This window comes from Trachinotus anak, unplaced genomic scaffold (assembly GCF_046630095.1).
Source record: "Trachinotus anak isolate AG129_WGS33_773 ecotype Australia unplaced genomic scaffold, CSIRO_AGI_Tana_v1 ptg000010l, whole genome shotgun sequence".
NCBI classification, from domain to species: Eukaryota; Metazoa; Chordata; class Actinopteri; order Carangiformes; family Carangidae; genus Trachinotus; species Trachinotus anak.
Window position 1 is genome coordinate 9,821,139 of NW_027273861.1, and position 13,557 is coordinate 9,834,695.

The following is a 13,557-nucleotide window of genomic DNA, read 5'->3' on the forward strand; positions in this document are numbered from 1 at the left end:
AGGCAAGTCTGTTTAACTACTGACACATGACTAGACATGACAGACTGTGTATTATACAACAACCATTACAAAGCTAAGTTCCCTTAAAAAGCTTTATTCAACACAAACCAAAACCTTTAAAACACTAAATTAAACAGGTTAGGATGTCTTAAAGCTGAAATGTGAACATGAAATGTCTAAGTAAAGGCTTTTTTTGCTGCTTCACCTGTTGCACTACATTTGTTGTATGGACACATCAGCAGAAACACACTAAATCCACCATGAATCTTGGTGGTGGCAGCTTCATGTAAAAACTTGGCCCAGCAGCAGATGGCAGCAAAATCCAGCAACCCTGGAAAACAACCCTGTCAGTGCTTAAGCAGTTTTGCTATGGATGGGGGAATAATTGCAGCTTTTCCTGATTTATTTTTCCCCTAAATTTCTTAATATGCATTACATCTGGTACTGAACATCTCAGGGGAAAGAGTGTGTTCAGTTGGTCCACTTTCAACTAAATTTCAGTCAACTGCTGTCTAGCTTTGAGTCTTAGTGCACAGAAGGTCAACTGGACATGTAAAGATGTGAAATTTGTCTTCAGGTGATTTTCCCTATAATTAGTGACAACGTCCTTTCCAGGAAACTTAAGAGGAACTTGCTTATGTTCCCACAATTGCAGTGCAGCCATATTACCTTCACTGTTAAACAGACTCCAGTATTTGTAAAAATGATTCTTAACTAACCAGTATAACTAACCTGATAAATATTAGCCAGTCTGAGGCAGCCAGATGAAGGGGTGAGGAATGAGCAGAAGATAAAAGTGCAGTACTTTTATTCATGTTTAATGAATTCATCCTGTTCAAGTATTCTTGAAAATACACAAAATACATATTTATAAAACATTGTGACACTGGACCTAACTGTACAAGTACAGATCTAGCAACTACACCAGAGAATTGGCAGAATTAGAAATTGCAGAATAAATGCACCCACTGAAATCAAAGGGAAATGTACAGATGGGACTTTAAGCCTCTCATTTCCCAACTCTATTTTCCGGTAAACTATATACATTTAGAGCGTGAGAATTTCACATCATGAATTCAACATTTCAAAACCGTAACTAATGCTGTTCTTGATGTCTTGGATGCTTCTTCTCGTGAATATCAGGTATTTCCATTCTGCTCTTCCTCCCTCTGTTCAACCCAATCTGTTGTAGGTAAAGCAGTGACTGAAAGACGTTCACCTTCCGCTTACGCCTGACAGAAACTTCAATACAAAAATCAGACCCATGGTTAGTGAACACTGGACAAACCAGCCCTCAATGATCAAGCCAGATTCTGACAATTAGATTTTACTGGAAAAATGGCTCCTGACTCCTTTAAAAATATAAGTTGAGAGGGAACCCACGGCACTCTGCAGACTCCGCCTGCTGAGTTGCCTGTACCAGGGCGTGGTGCTTCATCTTGTTTGAAGACTTCATTCTGTCTTGGACACGGTAGAGTTCAGAACCAGGAAGGAGTTTCGAGGAAACAGGAGTAGTTTTGTTGGGGGAGAGGGTCTATCCCATCCTCAGGCAGTGGCGAGTGTAGGAGCAGCGCTGGTCACAGGAAGAGCCGCTGTGTCGGAGGGGGTGACTTCCATGACGACGTCTCCCTCACTGGAGGAGTTCTCTCTGGTTGGGCCTAGAGAGTAAAATTTAACAATTATGCATCCATTTTATAACTGGATTCTATCAAGTTTGGCTGATAGAACCCAGTTTGCAGATTTTTGTAAATGAATAAGAGATGAGATGTTAATAATTGTTTTTACATTTCTATTTGACTGGGCACTGAATGTGCTTGCGGCATATATTTTTTTAAAACTTTGGACAAAACCAGGCTAGCATCCGCCCTGATTCTAGTCTTTATGCTAAACTAGGCCAATCTCGCCCAGCTCCAGTTACATGAGATCAACGAGACATGAGCAGTATTAGTCCTGTCATCTTAAGGCTGGAATTTCCTTCCCTGAGCTTCACTGAAGTCAATGTTCATGGGGGTTGTTCTGAGATGTTTGTATGGCAATTTGTTTTATCTTTGTACTCTTAATAACACACCACTTGTATAATAGTTGTTTCTTTCCTTTTCTTCTGTTTTGAACCCACTTCCCAACAGGAGTTGGATCATCCAGTCAGCTTAACTGAGGCACAGATCTTTGTGGAATTGCTCAACGATTCAAATTAAGCTACGCCAGCAGTGACTTATCTGTAATAAGAAAATGTGTCTATAGATCTTTGGTTTGCATGTAGTTGAGGTGTTAATGTCAATTAAGTGGGTCAGTGTCCTAATTCATCACCAGAGCTGGTCTAAGTGACAATAACATCAGCAATCATTTTAAAACCCATTTATTAGCAACATGTACTTGGTCATACATCTTAAAAATAACAATGTTGCAAGTGGTCTGAATCTGGAAGAAATATTAAAACTTGACTATGAAAGCTTTTTATTCCTCCTGTGTAACTCACCACTCTGTGTGGAGATGATGACACAGTCGTCCTCATCATCATCCTCAGTGTCAGCCTGAAAACCATCTGCCTCCATTGCTTCCGTCTGGCAAAGACAAAGAAATAAGACTAGTTGAGGCGGCAATAAGCTACAATAACCTTGTGAAAACCATATTTTGATGATAAGATGATAGAAGTGGTACACAAAGAGCTAAAATGTTACAGTGAATGAAAAACTGATCTGTTTAAGGACGTTTCTCTACCTGCTCAGCATCAGTGCATCTCTTCATGAACTTGGTGATTGACATGCTGCCTGTGCTCTTCCTTTTGTTGGAGGATGAGGACGTGGTGGAGGAAGTCTGAGGTGTAGTGGGAGAGTTTCCCTGAGAGCCTGTGGCCGCCTGTGGTTCTTCACGGGACTCTTCTCGAGCTCCTGTGGTGAGGTAGGTCCACTGGCAGGGCACTGGAAGAGCCTCCTGACCAAAAGAGGACAGGACTTCTGTGTGCACATACCAGCAGCAGCGTCTGTAGGTTGAGCGCTTCTCATAAACAGCATTGTTCTTTATGAGGCGCTTCAGCTGTATTCTGATGAAAGTAAGAGGTGAAAAAAATTTAATTGATGTTACACTGTAAATATTGATGTACAGAGATGTGTAGCAGCTTGTTACAACTACTTATTGGAATGGCAAAAATGTTTTACAATCAAACTGGTTGTTAGAGTCGGTAAAGGAGGGTAGAATTATCAGAAGGATATTAATATCATATTTACTTGTGCTATTTAAATAATTTCGTTTTGTGAATGACCAAATATTGTTTCACCTGGTAGGAATGTTTTCTGCTGGGCTCTGAGGGCTGGACAGTTCAGAGGGGGATGATGAGGATGAGGTCTGCTTTCGACAAAACTCCTGAAACTCAGTGATGATCACTTTGCTGCTGTTGACGTTGCCATGCAGCAGAGGTAGCAGCTGACCAAGTACTGTGGGAGAAACATTAGACGATTTTTAGAGCAAAGCAATATTAACTTTTAAATAAGAACTAGAACTAAACACAGAGTGCAAAGCTCCACCAAGGCCAGTGTCAAACAACATTCCCTGGCTCATCCCTTGCACAAGTTCAGTATTATATTATATATATTAAAGTAGTATAAGTGATCCTGCTGACAAATTAACAGATGGGTGAAAACATAACCTCCTTGCCAGGGGTCACAAAAACACATTTTAAGATCAATTTTTCATAAACCAGTTAAAGTATAATTTAAGGTAAACCTGCCTAGAGAAAAATGGGCTAATCAAGCCAACATTTATTCATGTAGAACTAACTATTACTACTTACTAAAATGACTAATTATGTAATAATTCTTACTGAACCAGGAAATAAAGATGAGCAAGTTTATATATAAAAAAAATAAATAAATAGCAGCACACACAAGCAAGTTACTAATGATATTTCTAGCAGCTGATGGCAAAGGCACCAACACATTTTACATCAATTTACTTAGTTTTCTTCCACTTAAAAACAAGAAAAAAGGAATACCTCCAAAGTTTCTGCCAAAATGGTTATAACGGATGCATGATTTTGAAAAAAATAGCTTGTCAATGTAAGGTATTGCCTGCTGATGAGGGAATCTAAAGCTGATGGAGCCACACAAACCACAAAAACGGTCAGCCACTCACAGCCCAATGGCTGACTAACTATTAGGGACTCAGTTCCTTGTAGTGCATCACTTAAAGAGGAGCTGTTTCCAACTTAAATCCATGTATCTAAGTGAATCACGACACACACACTTACACTGTGCTTCTTTCTGACATTTCTGTGACTGCTCCTCTGGGCTGAGGCTGGTGTCTGCCTTGGGTAAAGGCTCAACCAGACACACAGCATAAGGCTGGAGGAGATCCAAACCAGGTCCTTCTCCTTCCCAGACGCAGCCCCTCATCACTGGCTCCAGCACCTTCATCTTCTTCTTGGTGGACATCAGCTCGTCCCACTCCCTCGCTTTCAGTTTCTGACGCAGCTTCTGCTTCTCCAGGTCTCCACCCTCCTGGGAGGTTGCAAGTGTGTTAATAGTGGTGCAAACAGGACAAAGTTTGAAACAAGAAAAAACACCTGTCTTTCAGATTAGGGAGACAATATTGTAGCTCCCTTCATACCTCCTCTTCCAGTGCCCCCTCATCATCTGAAAGGTAGCCATGAGGAACAAAGAAGCCATCGTCGTCGTCATCGTCATCTTCACCTCCTTCCTCCTCATCTTCCTGAAAATGATCAAGAGTTAAAAGTCTTTTAAAAGCACCATCACCCTCTCCTTGTTTAAAGACAAGACAAATAATGAGTGTGTCCTTTGTTTTTCAGAGAAATAATGCAACCATATTTCCTTTCATGCTGATAAATTCATTAAAGACTCCAACAACATTCGATATGCTTTAATTTTTCAAATATCAACTTCATTCAACCCCTGTACTTTCTTGGTGTGATACAGATTCTGACAAGTATCAGCTAAAGTAAAAAGCCATACAAGGACTCATTAAGGTTGTGGTTCAAGTCATTTAATATTGTAGGGCATCATTTCAGTTTCAAAGAATGAATTATGAAGCCTTGAAAAAGGATGATGCCAATGTTTGCATGTTTGTAAACTACATTTTGAAATGATTGCTTTTCAGCTTGAAGAGACAGATGCTTAATATGACACATCAGTGAGCATCTTATTGCCATACAAATTACAAGTTAGATGGGAGGTGTGAGCAGAGGCTGCTTTGAAAGCTCAGCTTTGTTGTGTTTGAAATTTTGAGTCAGCAACCAAATAGCAAACTTTTCAGCAACCCAACCACTATCATTTTCAAAACATCAATGTGTGACTGTTAGTTGTGTTGAGTTTCATGAAAATATCGTCTGTGAATTCTATAAATTGGTCCTCGCTTACAACCTCTCTGCCAGTTTCAAGGGTCTACAAGTTGATTTTTACATTGTATTGAGAGAAAGTGAAAGCAGTGGCTGAGAAGAAAAAACAAATCATACACTGTTTGGAGAAACTGACTTTCAGACTACGATCTGATCAATACATAAACACTGCAAGAAAATAGACTTCATACTATGTATGAAGGGTGTTCTTTATTGTATGTGTAACTGAAAACTAATTTCTACTAATGTGTGGCCCACATCCCTCTTTTCTTTAATTTTAAAACACAAATAAAAAGAAAGCTCCAAAAAATGTATGTGTGCTTCATTGGCAAGGACGATAATAATCATGTGATCTGTAGATGCCAGGACACATACAGGTAACAACACTGGGCACTGATGTGGACACAACATAAACAGAAAAAATACTGGAAAAAAAAAGAAAGAAAGAAAAAAAAAAAAAACACCCATACTTTTTCATCCTCCAATGAAACTTACCCCTTCACTATGTGACAGGGACTCTCCTGGCTCCTCTTCCTCCCATTCTTCATCACTGTCCACTTCATAGTCCAACAAATCCTGTGGTGACAGACATCAGCTTTAAGTGTGAAAGCTACAGGAATACAATACTTGGATCAAGTGCAAATATTAAATCAAAGCAAAATTGCAGGGTTATAATCTGGTTTCTCAGATGATACAGACCTCTGTGTAACATTTAAACATCTTCCAATATGATACAATTCATCAACCATTTAAAAAGTATGTAATGCTTAGGAATGCTGGGATCTCCGTGAACTGAATGGAAATATGCCTTTGTAAAATAGTTTTACCTTGTCATGTCTGAGGGGGCAACGAGGTGAGATGTGTGAACTCTTCTTACTCCAGGTGCCCCAGTACGCTGGACGGTAGTTCTCATGGAACTGCAAGAGCTTCATGGGTCCATAACGTTTACGGTCTGGCACACCATCTGGTTTAGGCCCCTCCACTGTTATAATCTCACTGAGGAAATAGTACACACGAGGAGATGGAGACAAAGACATTTAGTCATAAAGATACAGGAGAGTTTACTTCGAGTCATTTCTCCAAATCTATTCATACGCATGTGGTACCTGAAGTGATCAAACATTTATTCTGGCTTTGTGCCCATCCGGTCCAGGTTGGACTGGATTATATGTAAATAAGATCAATAATGCACACACTCTGAAGGTGCCCATGGCAAATTCATGTGGCTGAGGTTGCTCAGGGAATGTGTGAACCATGGTGCATGTTGCTTGTTCGAGCTTCTCAGATGTGAGAATTTGAAGCCTTTCTTTGTCCTACAAGATATTAAACTAAATGTCTGTGTTCTGCACCATTGGCTGGATAGGACAAGCAATCTGAAGACGCTTCCTTGTATTAAGCCTTGGACTGAAGAAATACTTTTCATTAAAGGATTAACAAAGCTTAACTGGTATTCCCTTTGTCACTACAGCCACATTTTATAAGTATCAGACTGTGATGTTCTTATCAGTTGCAAAAAAATAGAAATAAAACAGTCCTCACTTCAGTAACAAAAATAGAGGTTACTAATATGATGCAACCATGAGGTAAGTGGAGTCTGCAGATCAGGATAATGGCCATTTCAAGTCTCACCTGAGCGAGCTCGTCTGCCTGGGATTGGTGGGTCCTGACCAGCGGGGCTTTTGCCCAATCCAGTCTTTCAGTCCATTCAGGTTATCAGCAGGGTTCAATAAACACCTGTCCAGTTCCTCCAAAACAGAGTCCTCACACTGAACCCGACACAGTGGTGCCAGAGACATGTTTTCTTTTATCTCAAAAGGGGCAAACTTTCCACATGCAGCTGCAAGCGTCTGAAATGGCAAAGGGACCAAAAATGTTGTGGTTATATTATTTGCACTTATTATCTTAAGGCTATTTCACTATTAAAATAGGGGTTTTCCTCCTTTAGTTGTAAAATCTTCGTGTCAAGAGCTGTCAAGAACATGCCAAATCAACCAGCAACATAACCTTAACCATAAAGCCATGTTGGCCATCACCAGTTACAGTTGGCAAACAACAATAGTGTTTGCCAACTGTAATAGCTACAGTAGCTAAACCTGTTTTCTCTGCCCACACGTTAACACCAAAAACATCTGAACATCTTTGCCCTGGAAGTTTTCAAAAGGCCCCTTTACATTGGCCTAAAATGTAACTTACATGTGGACGAGAGGCCAAAATAAACAGCAAAGGCTTTGGTTTAAAAAAAAAAAAAAATATATATATATATATATATATATATATATATATGCATTTTGACTAGATTTAGTAAAAAAGGAGGCAATGTTACAAGAAATCACAGTATGTACTACAACCTAATCAAACATTCTTTAAGATAATAATGTAGATTATTCCCCAAAAGATGTTAAATTAATTGCTTCGGGCAACAACGTAGAGCTCTAATGAGCACTGTTGTAATAAACAAAACATATTCAAAAGGGGCTAAACCCACCGCACAAGAGGCTAAGTGAAGCCAATCTCACATTTTGGTGTTATGAGGAGTGGGACCTACTAACCTTTGGTGCCTGCTGGATCTTGGGTTTCTGTAGAAACCGTGTAATTTCTGCCTTCTCAGCTTTGAGGCGCTGTAAACAGATACACATTGATCAACAGTTATTCAATAAAATCAACCTCAAAAGTTTTAGAACAACTCAGTTTTTCCAGATGTTACTAAAATTTACAGTGTGATGTCTGAGTATAAATTAAAACACAGAACAAGTAAATAATTCAAATTTAGAATAACAAAACAAAACAGGGAATCATGGAATCTTTGATCCTAAATTTAATCTAAATTTTTGACTCACTCAGCAGCTGAACGCACTTGTGTCGTGCTTTCTACAAAATTAAATATTGGTTGCAAAGTTCATCCCCACACTGTTTCAGAAGTTGCACTTATAGTTTACTTTGCTTTAACCCATCTGTCCAGTTCATCCCAAACCAGCTCCATGGGGTTTAAGCCTGGTGACTGTGTCTGTCCTCCACCGTGTGAAGCCATCACCTGTCTCGGCTCATTATCTTGCTCAAGGATGAACCCATGATCAAGTAGTCCATCTTCCTTTGTTGCTTGTCTTTTTCTCACCAATCTTGGCTGAATGTACAGCACTACTTCCTGCAGTATAGTACAATCCTAATAATGCATCAGTAGTAGCAATTTGTTCCAACACTGCCTTTGTACAGACAGTGGGTTTGTAAGTCATCAACAAAAGTTAGGCCAAATGAATTGTTTGGATTAATTTTCAAGGCTTTATTTACTTTCAGAAAGCACTAAGTTAACCAATTTCTTCAACTCTGAAAAAGGTCAGTTTTCTATCATGTTTACACAATTTTTCAGTTTTCAGTGACCTTAACCTTTTTTTTGCTTGAGGCAGTTTTATTGGACTTGAACTGCTTAAATTTCAATAAAACCAGGGAAATTGGGGTGTTCTGAAGCTTTTGACCGATAGTATAGCTCATACCAACACTCCTCTACATCAACTTATAACTTACATCTTTCTCTTCTTTCAACCGTTTCTCTTCTTCCTTCATTCGTTTCTCCTCTTCTTTCTTCCGTTTTTCTTCAAGCTTGGCCCTAAGGCAAATTTTAAGAACACCAAAATCAATACTTGTTTTAAACCAGTTCTATCAACACAGACTTATGGCACTGAAAGCATGTCAAATGGCTAAACCTTGATTCAAGAATAACAGGAATCTTGCATTACTCACTCTAGCTTGGACTTCCGTAGCTCTTCTTTTGCTTTTAACCTCTCTGCCTTTTCTTTCTCTTCCTTCTCTTTTTTCTCTCGTTTCTCTCGCTCATCTTTTTCCTTTTTCTCCCGTTTTTCCCTTTCTCTTTCCTCCTTTAGTTTGCGAGCTTCTTCTTTCTTTTTCTCTTTTGCAGCTTTAGCCTCTTCCTTCTGTCGTTCCTTCTCTTGTCGCAAACGAAGTCTCTCCTCTTGTTCTTGTAAACTCTAAAATTGCAAACAGTCAGCTTTTCTCTTCTGCTAAAATAACACCTCTAATAAATGATGAAGTTGGTGAGAAATACAACACATAATAACTCAGGTTGCGTTTGAAGCCATATTTTTAAACTGAAAACAAGAAGTCTCACCTTCAATGAGCGTCTCTTGATCTTTTTCTGATCTGCTGGTGTCTTGGGGGTGGTCTTTGGCTCCTATGAGGAGAAGAGGGAAAACAAATCTGATACTCACTGTCTGACATCTGACATTTTTTCTTTGCACAAGTTATATCTGGACAAATTATTGCAATAATATTGATACTGTACTATATCTAAGACTAAGATTTGACCAAAATATTGTGGGTGTTTCACAGTATTAAATGTGAAACAACAAATTTAATGTTCTAGTCAATAAATATCAACAATATATCTGAATGAGCTTATAGACATCCTCAAAATGCTGTCATTACATTATCAGCAGAGGTATTTGTCCAAATAAACAGATATTTGATTATATCAATATAGCGGATACCTAATGTGACACTTTGTATTACCATGCTGTACTTTGAAATCATGTTTTCTTTGTAATGCATTACCAAGCAAATTCAATGGAATTAATTTTGTATGATAGTAAACTGCCTAATTTTACACAACCCTTGGTGGAATTAAACAAAAAGCAACACTGCATACTGTGGGTGTAGGGTCATCAGTCTTGGACTTCTCTGGTGAGCTGTCAGACATAGAGCTGACTGATGAAGCTGACAGCACGGACTTATTTCCCAAACTGGAGACGTTTCCTGACTCATTCTGCTCCTCTGGCTCACTATCAGAATCCTGCGTTGTGTCGAGCTGCGAGATAGATGCCGTCTGATTCCCATCCTCATCCTCCATCTCCTCTTCTTCATCATTGTTGACTACTACACAGTCTAAAGTGTGTGTTTTAGGAGTGTGATCAATGTCGCTGGATTTCTCAGTAGAGGCAGTTTTGTCTTTGCCCTGATGCTTTTCCTTTGTTTTGAGGCAGGGAGAAGCAGGAGCAGGTGAAACAAGGCACTTAACAGGAGACAAACTTTTGTCCTCAGTCAGATCAACAACCGTGTTCTCATCTGAGGCTGCAGGGCGCCTTCGGCTCAGGAAACCATCAAGGGGCCCACGACCATTAACCAAGGGTGGTCCGCTGTGCACAGGGAGTGGAGAGGACTCATTCTCATTCTCCCTGTCTGTAGGTTCAGGGCAGGCATGTCCACAGGGGCGTTTTGGTGGCTGGTTCTCTTTAGGTTCAGGGTTCAGACGCTTGAATGGGAGGCGAGCTGCAGGCAGAATAAAAAGAGGAAGAAATTAATAAAATCACACTCTGAGTTACTATTAGAGTTGTTGAATTGTATCTGTCCACATAATAACATATATTTTTACATCAAATTGTTACATTCATAGATATAACTAAAAGCATAACTGAATCTTAACTTGTGAAAATCAGGTGTGTATTAGTAGGGTTAATAGTTCCACTATTTGCACTTACGTTCCTATGTAAATATAACAGAAGTGTGGATTGATCAAAAATAGTCAAAAGTGGGAATTAATCAAGAGGGCTGAAGAAATACACAAAGATGCAACAATCATTAGTAGGCACTATCAATGTAAGGTGTGATTAGACTGGGATAGCATTAAAGTATCAACCCTCCATGCTAGATTATCATTAATGGTATCAGATAATGGCTTATTCTCTTAATCTTTCGATAGTATCAAAAATCTTGAAAAATGACAATTAAATTTTGATTTTACCTTGTATAAGTTTCTTGTTGGCATTGTTACTTGACTTACAATCCATGCCTGAAAAGAACAAAAGCATAGGTACATCAGAGAACAGTTAATGTCCGTACTAAATATTCCATGTCTGGGATAATTAACTGGCCCTGAAATTGGGAGACAAAATCAATAAATGACAGTTTTGACAAAAGTTGAACCTACAGGTTAACCGATAAGCTTTTTGTGGCAGATGAAAAGACAGTGCGAATTTAAAACGACATTCACTGAAAATAAAGCTTCCAGTATGTAGTTCATTTAAATTACCATATTTTAAACAACCTTTGTGCGGACCACACATTTAACACATTAACAACTCCACTCAGCCACTCTGATTATTGATACTGCGCTTGCAGCAACGTAACGTTACTTTGCTACTGTATTAACCACATGCCAGTGCAGCTACTGTACTGTGTGTCTTAAAATCCTCATCAGCCCGTTTTAATGTGTCATCTATCCACTTGCAAAACCGCCCAAGAGCTGTTTTTAAGGTGCCTCATTAAATGTCACAATAGCCTGTAATGTCGGTGTGCTACTGTTACAGTGTTACAATGAATGTAATGGTTGTGTTTGGTTTGCTCTCCCGCCAACCGGTGTATCAGCCGGTGCAACAGGCCCAGTCGAGTCCGCAGGGCAAGCACCTTAGGGGCTGTCAACCAAAGGCTGCCTGCCTGACCATAATAACTCACTGAAAACCTCTTACGATTACGCTGAAGGGCTAAAACACTGTGTTTAACAGCCACAAGGAGCTTGAATGTATGTAACAGCGACGGCAAAGGAGCAGCTGTAGAGGTTCACCTATGAAACCGGCTTTCATGTTTGGGTGCTAACATCACTAGCTTGTCTGCTAACGCCACAAAACTAGCAATTTTCACAGGCAGAGCTATGAGCTAGCAACGGAGCAGGCAGCACAGTTGGCCACACTTTTTTTTAAAAACACTTTTAACGACAAAGCAACAGACTTGTGGATGGAAAACACGAGTAAAACACTAGTATTTTCAGGCATAAGTTGCGTTAACGTGACGTTTTTGTTTATCTGACGGTTGAGCTGCCGAGAAAGCAACTAGCAATGCCAGTGTTGTGTCGAGGTCTATCGATGTTTCCCTCTTACCTCTACCTGATCATAAGCGTATCTGACCGTGTCTACCCCCAAGAAGCCTCTCCTGTGATACATAATCTGATCCTAATTCATCTCCATAAACTAAACTGAGCCCTAACCGCAACCAAGACCAGGTAGCAAGTTAGCTGTACACAGATAGCTTGGACGTTTGGAAAGTTAGCGGCCGAGTTTCACATTAAATAAGTTAAGGTTTGTCTTACGACAGTGACAATAGCAAACGTGTATAAATCTCGTTGGGAAAAACGAGTTTGTCGGCATTACCTAAGTGAGCGTTGATAAACTGACTGGTCTATTTTAAAACTAAGCTTTCCTTAATTAAGAGCTCGCCAATTAGCAAAGGCGAAACTGCTCAAGTCCGCATGATAATAATACACGTTTCTGCATGTTGTTGGGAGCATTTGCAGGCTGGTTAGAAGTGGCATTAGCATTACCTCTTCTTCGGGGAGTCGATGCTGCCAAATGTCCGTCCACAGATGGGTTTTCCGCGGCCAACATCCCAACCACCGACCCGGGGCTCCTCTCGTTTGTGGTATTCTGGGGCAAAACAACTTCAAAACGCCGGCACGGTTCGTTTAGACAACCTGAAAAAAGCCCCCGATGACAAACCAGATGCTGTACTGCTATTTAAGCGACGTGTATTTGGGATAAAACATTACGCATTGTCTGTCCTGGCTCCCTCATACTCCCTGCTTCACCCCGCCGCCTGCCTCGCGCTCCTCAGTCGGAATTGGCGGGAGTGAGTCGCTCGCTTCAATAGCCTCCTCTGATTGGTCAGCGCCAAGTCAGCGGTCACCGCCGGGGGCGCTTGTTTTACAGCGCGGCGCTGCGCTCTGCTCGGTGTTTCGTGTGTTGCAGCGCTGTGGTATATTTGTAATGACAGTAGAGCCTCAGATGTGGCGTGATGCTTGAAGCGTTCACAAAATAAGATGAAATTCTGTCAGGTAAATTAATTCAATGGATCTGTTATTTGTATTTATAAACATGCTACCCACCCGCCCCAGCAACACCCTAGACTATATCCCGAAGGATGTCAGAAGTGTCTCACAGGACACGCCTTCTGGCAGATGTTTCGGGCTTTGTGATTGGCCGTGGGGTTTGACTTTCAGAAGTCGGGGTTGCCATGTTGTGGGACAGTAAAATGAAAGAAAGCAGTCGGACTGAAGTGCAGTCTGTGAGGCCAGTGCTCTGCGGATGTGTGTGTACTCAGCCATAGTCATACATTTTATACACACACACATATATATATATATATATATATATATATATATGTGTGTGTGTGTGTGTGTGTGTCCTATATATATATCTCTATCTATATATCTA

General features: G+C 40.2%; 1 protein-coding gene across 1 annotated transcript; it reads right to left on the reverse strand.

Annotated features, from left to right (window-relative positions):
• Positions 1–802: 802 nt before the first annotated feature.
• Positions 803–12,961, reverse strand: chaf1a (chromatin assembly factor 1, subunit A (p150)). Its single transcript, XM_071487417.1, has 16 exons — positions 12,669–12,961; positions 11,097–11,144; positions 10,005–10,624; positions 9,468–9,530; positions 9,083–9,327; positions 8,867–8,948; positions 7,897–7,965; positions 6,977–7,194; positions 6,175–6,343; positions 5,843–5,923; positions 4,603–4,704; positions 4,244–4,493; positions 3,275–3,431; positions 2,719–3,040; positions 2,477–2,561; positions 803–1,658 (listed from the first exon to the last, which is right to left on the reverse strand). Exons 1-16 carry the CDS (start codon positions 12,730–12,732, stop codon positions 1,546–1,548), a joined length of 2,688 nt encoding a protein of 895 aa, XP_071343518.1. The 5' UTR covers positions 12,733–12,961; the 3' UTR covers positions 803–1,545.
• Between the last annotated feature and the right edge of the window lie 596 nt (positions 12,962–13,557).

Excerpts from the sequence above, each read along its gene's own strand:
- chaf1a (XM_071487417.1), bottom strand. The coding sequence starts at position 12,732 with ATGTTGGCCGCGGAAAACCCATCTGTGGACGGACATTTGGCAGCATCG. Across the intron at positions 9,328-9,467 it reads TCAAGAGACGCTCATTGAAG|AGTTTACAAGAACAAGAGGA; the intron begins GTGAGACTTCTT and ends TTGCAATTTTAG. Across the intron at positions 1,659-2,476 it reads CATCATCTCCACACAGAGTG|GCCCAACCAGAGAGAACTCC; the intron begins GTGAGTTACACA and ends TTTACTCTCTAG.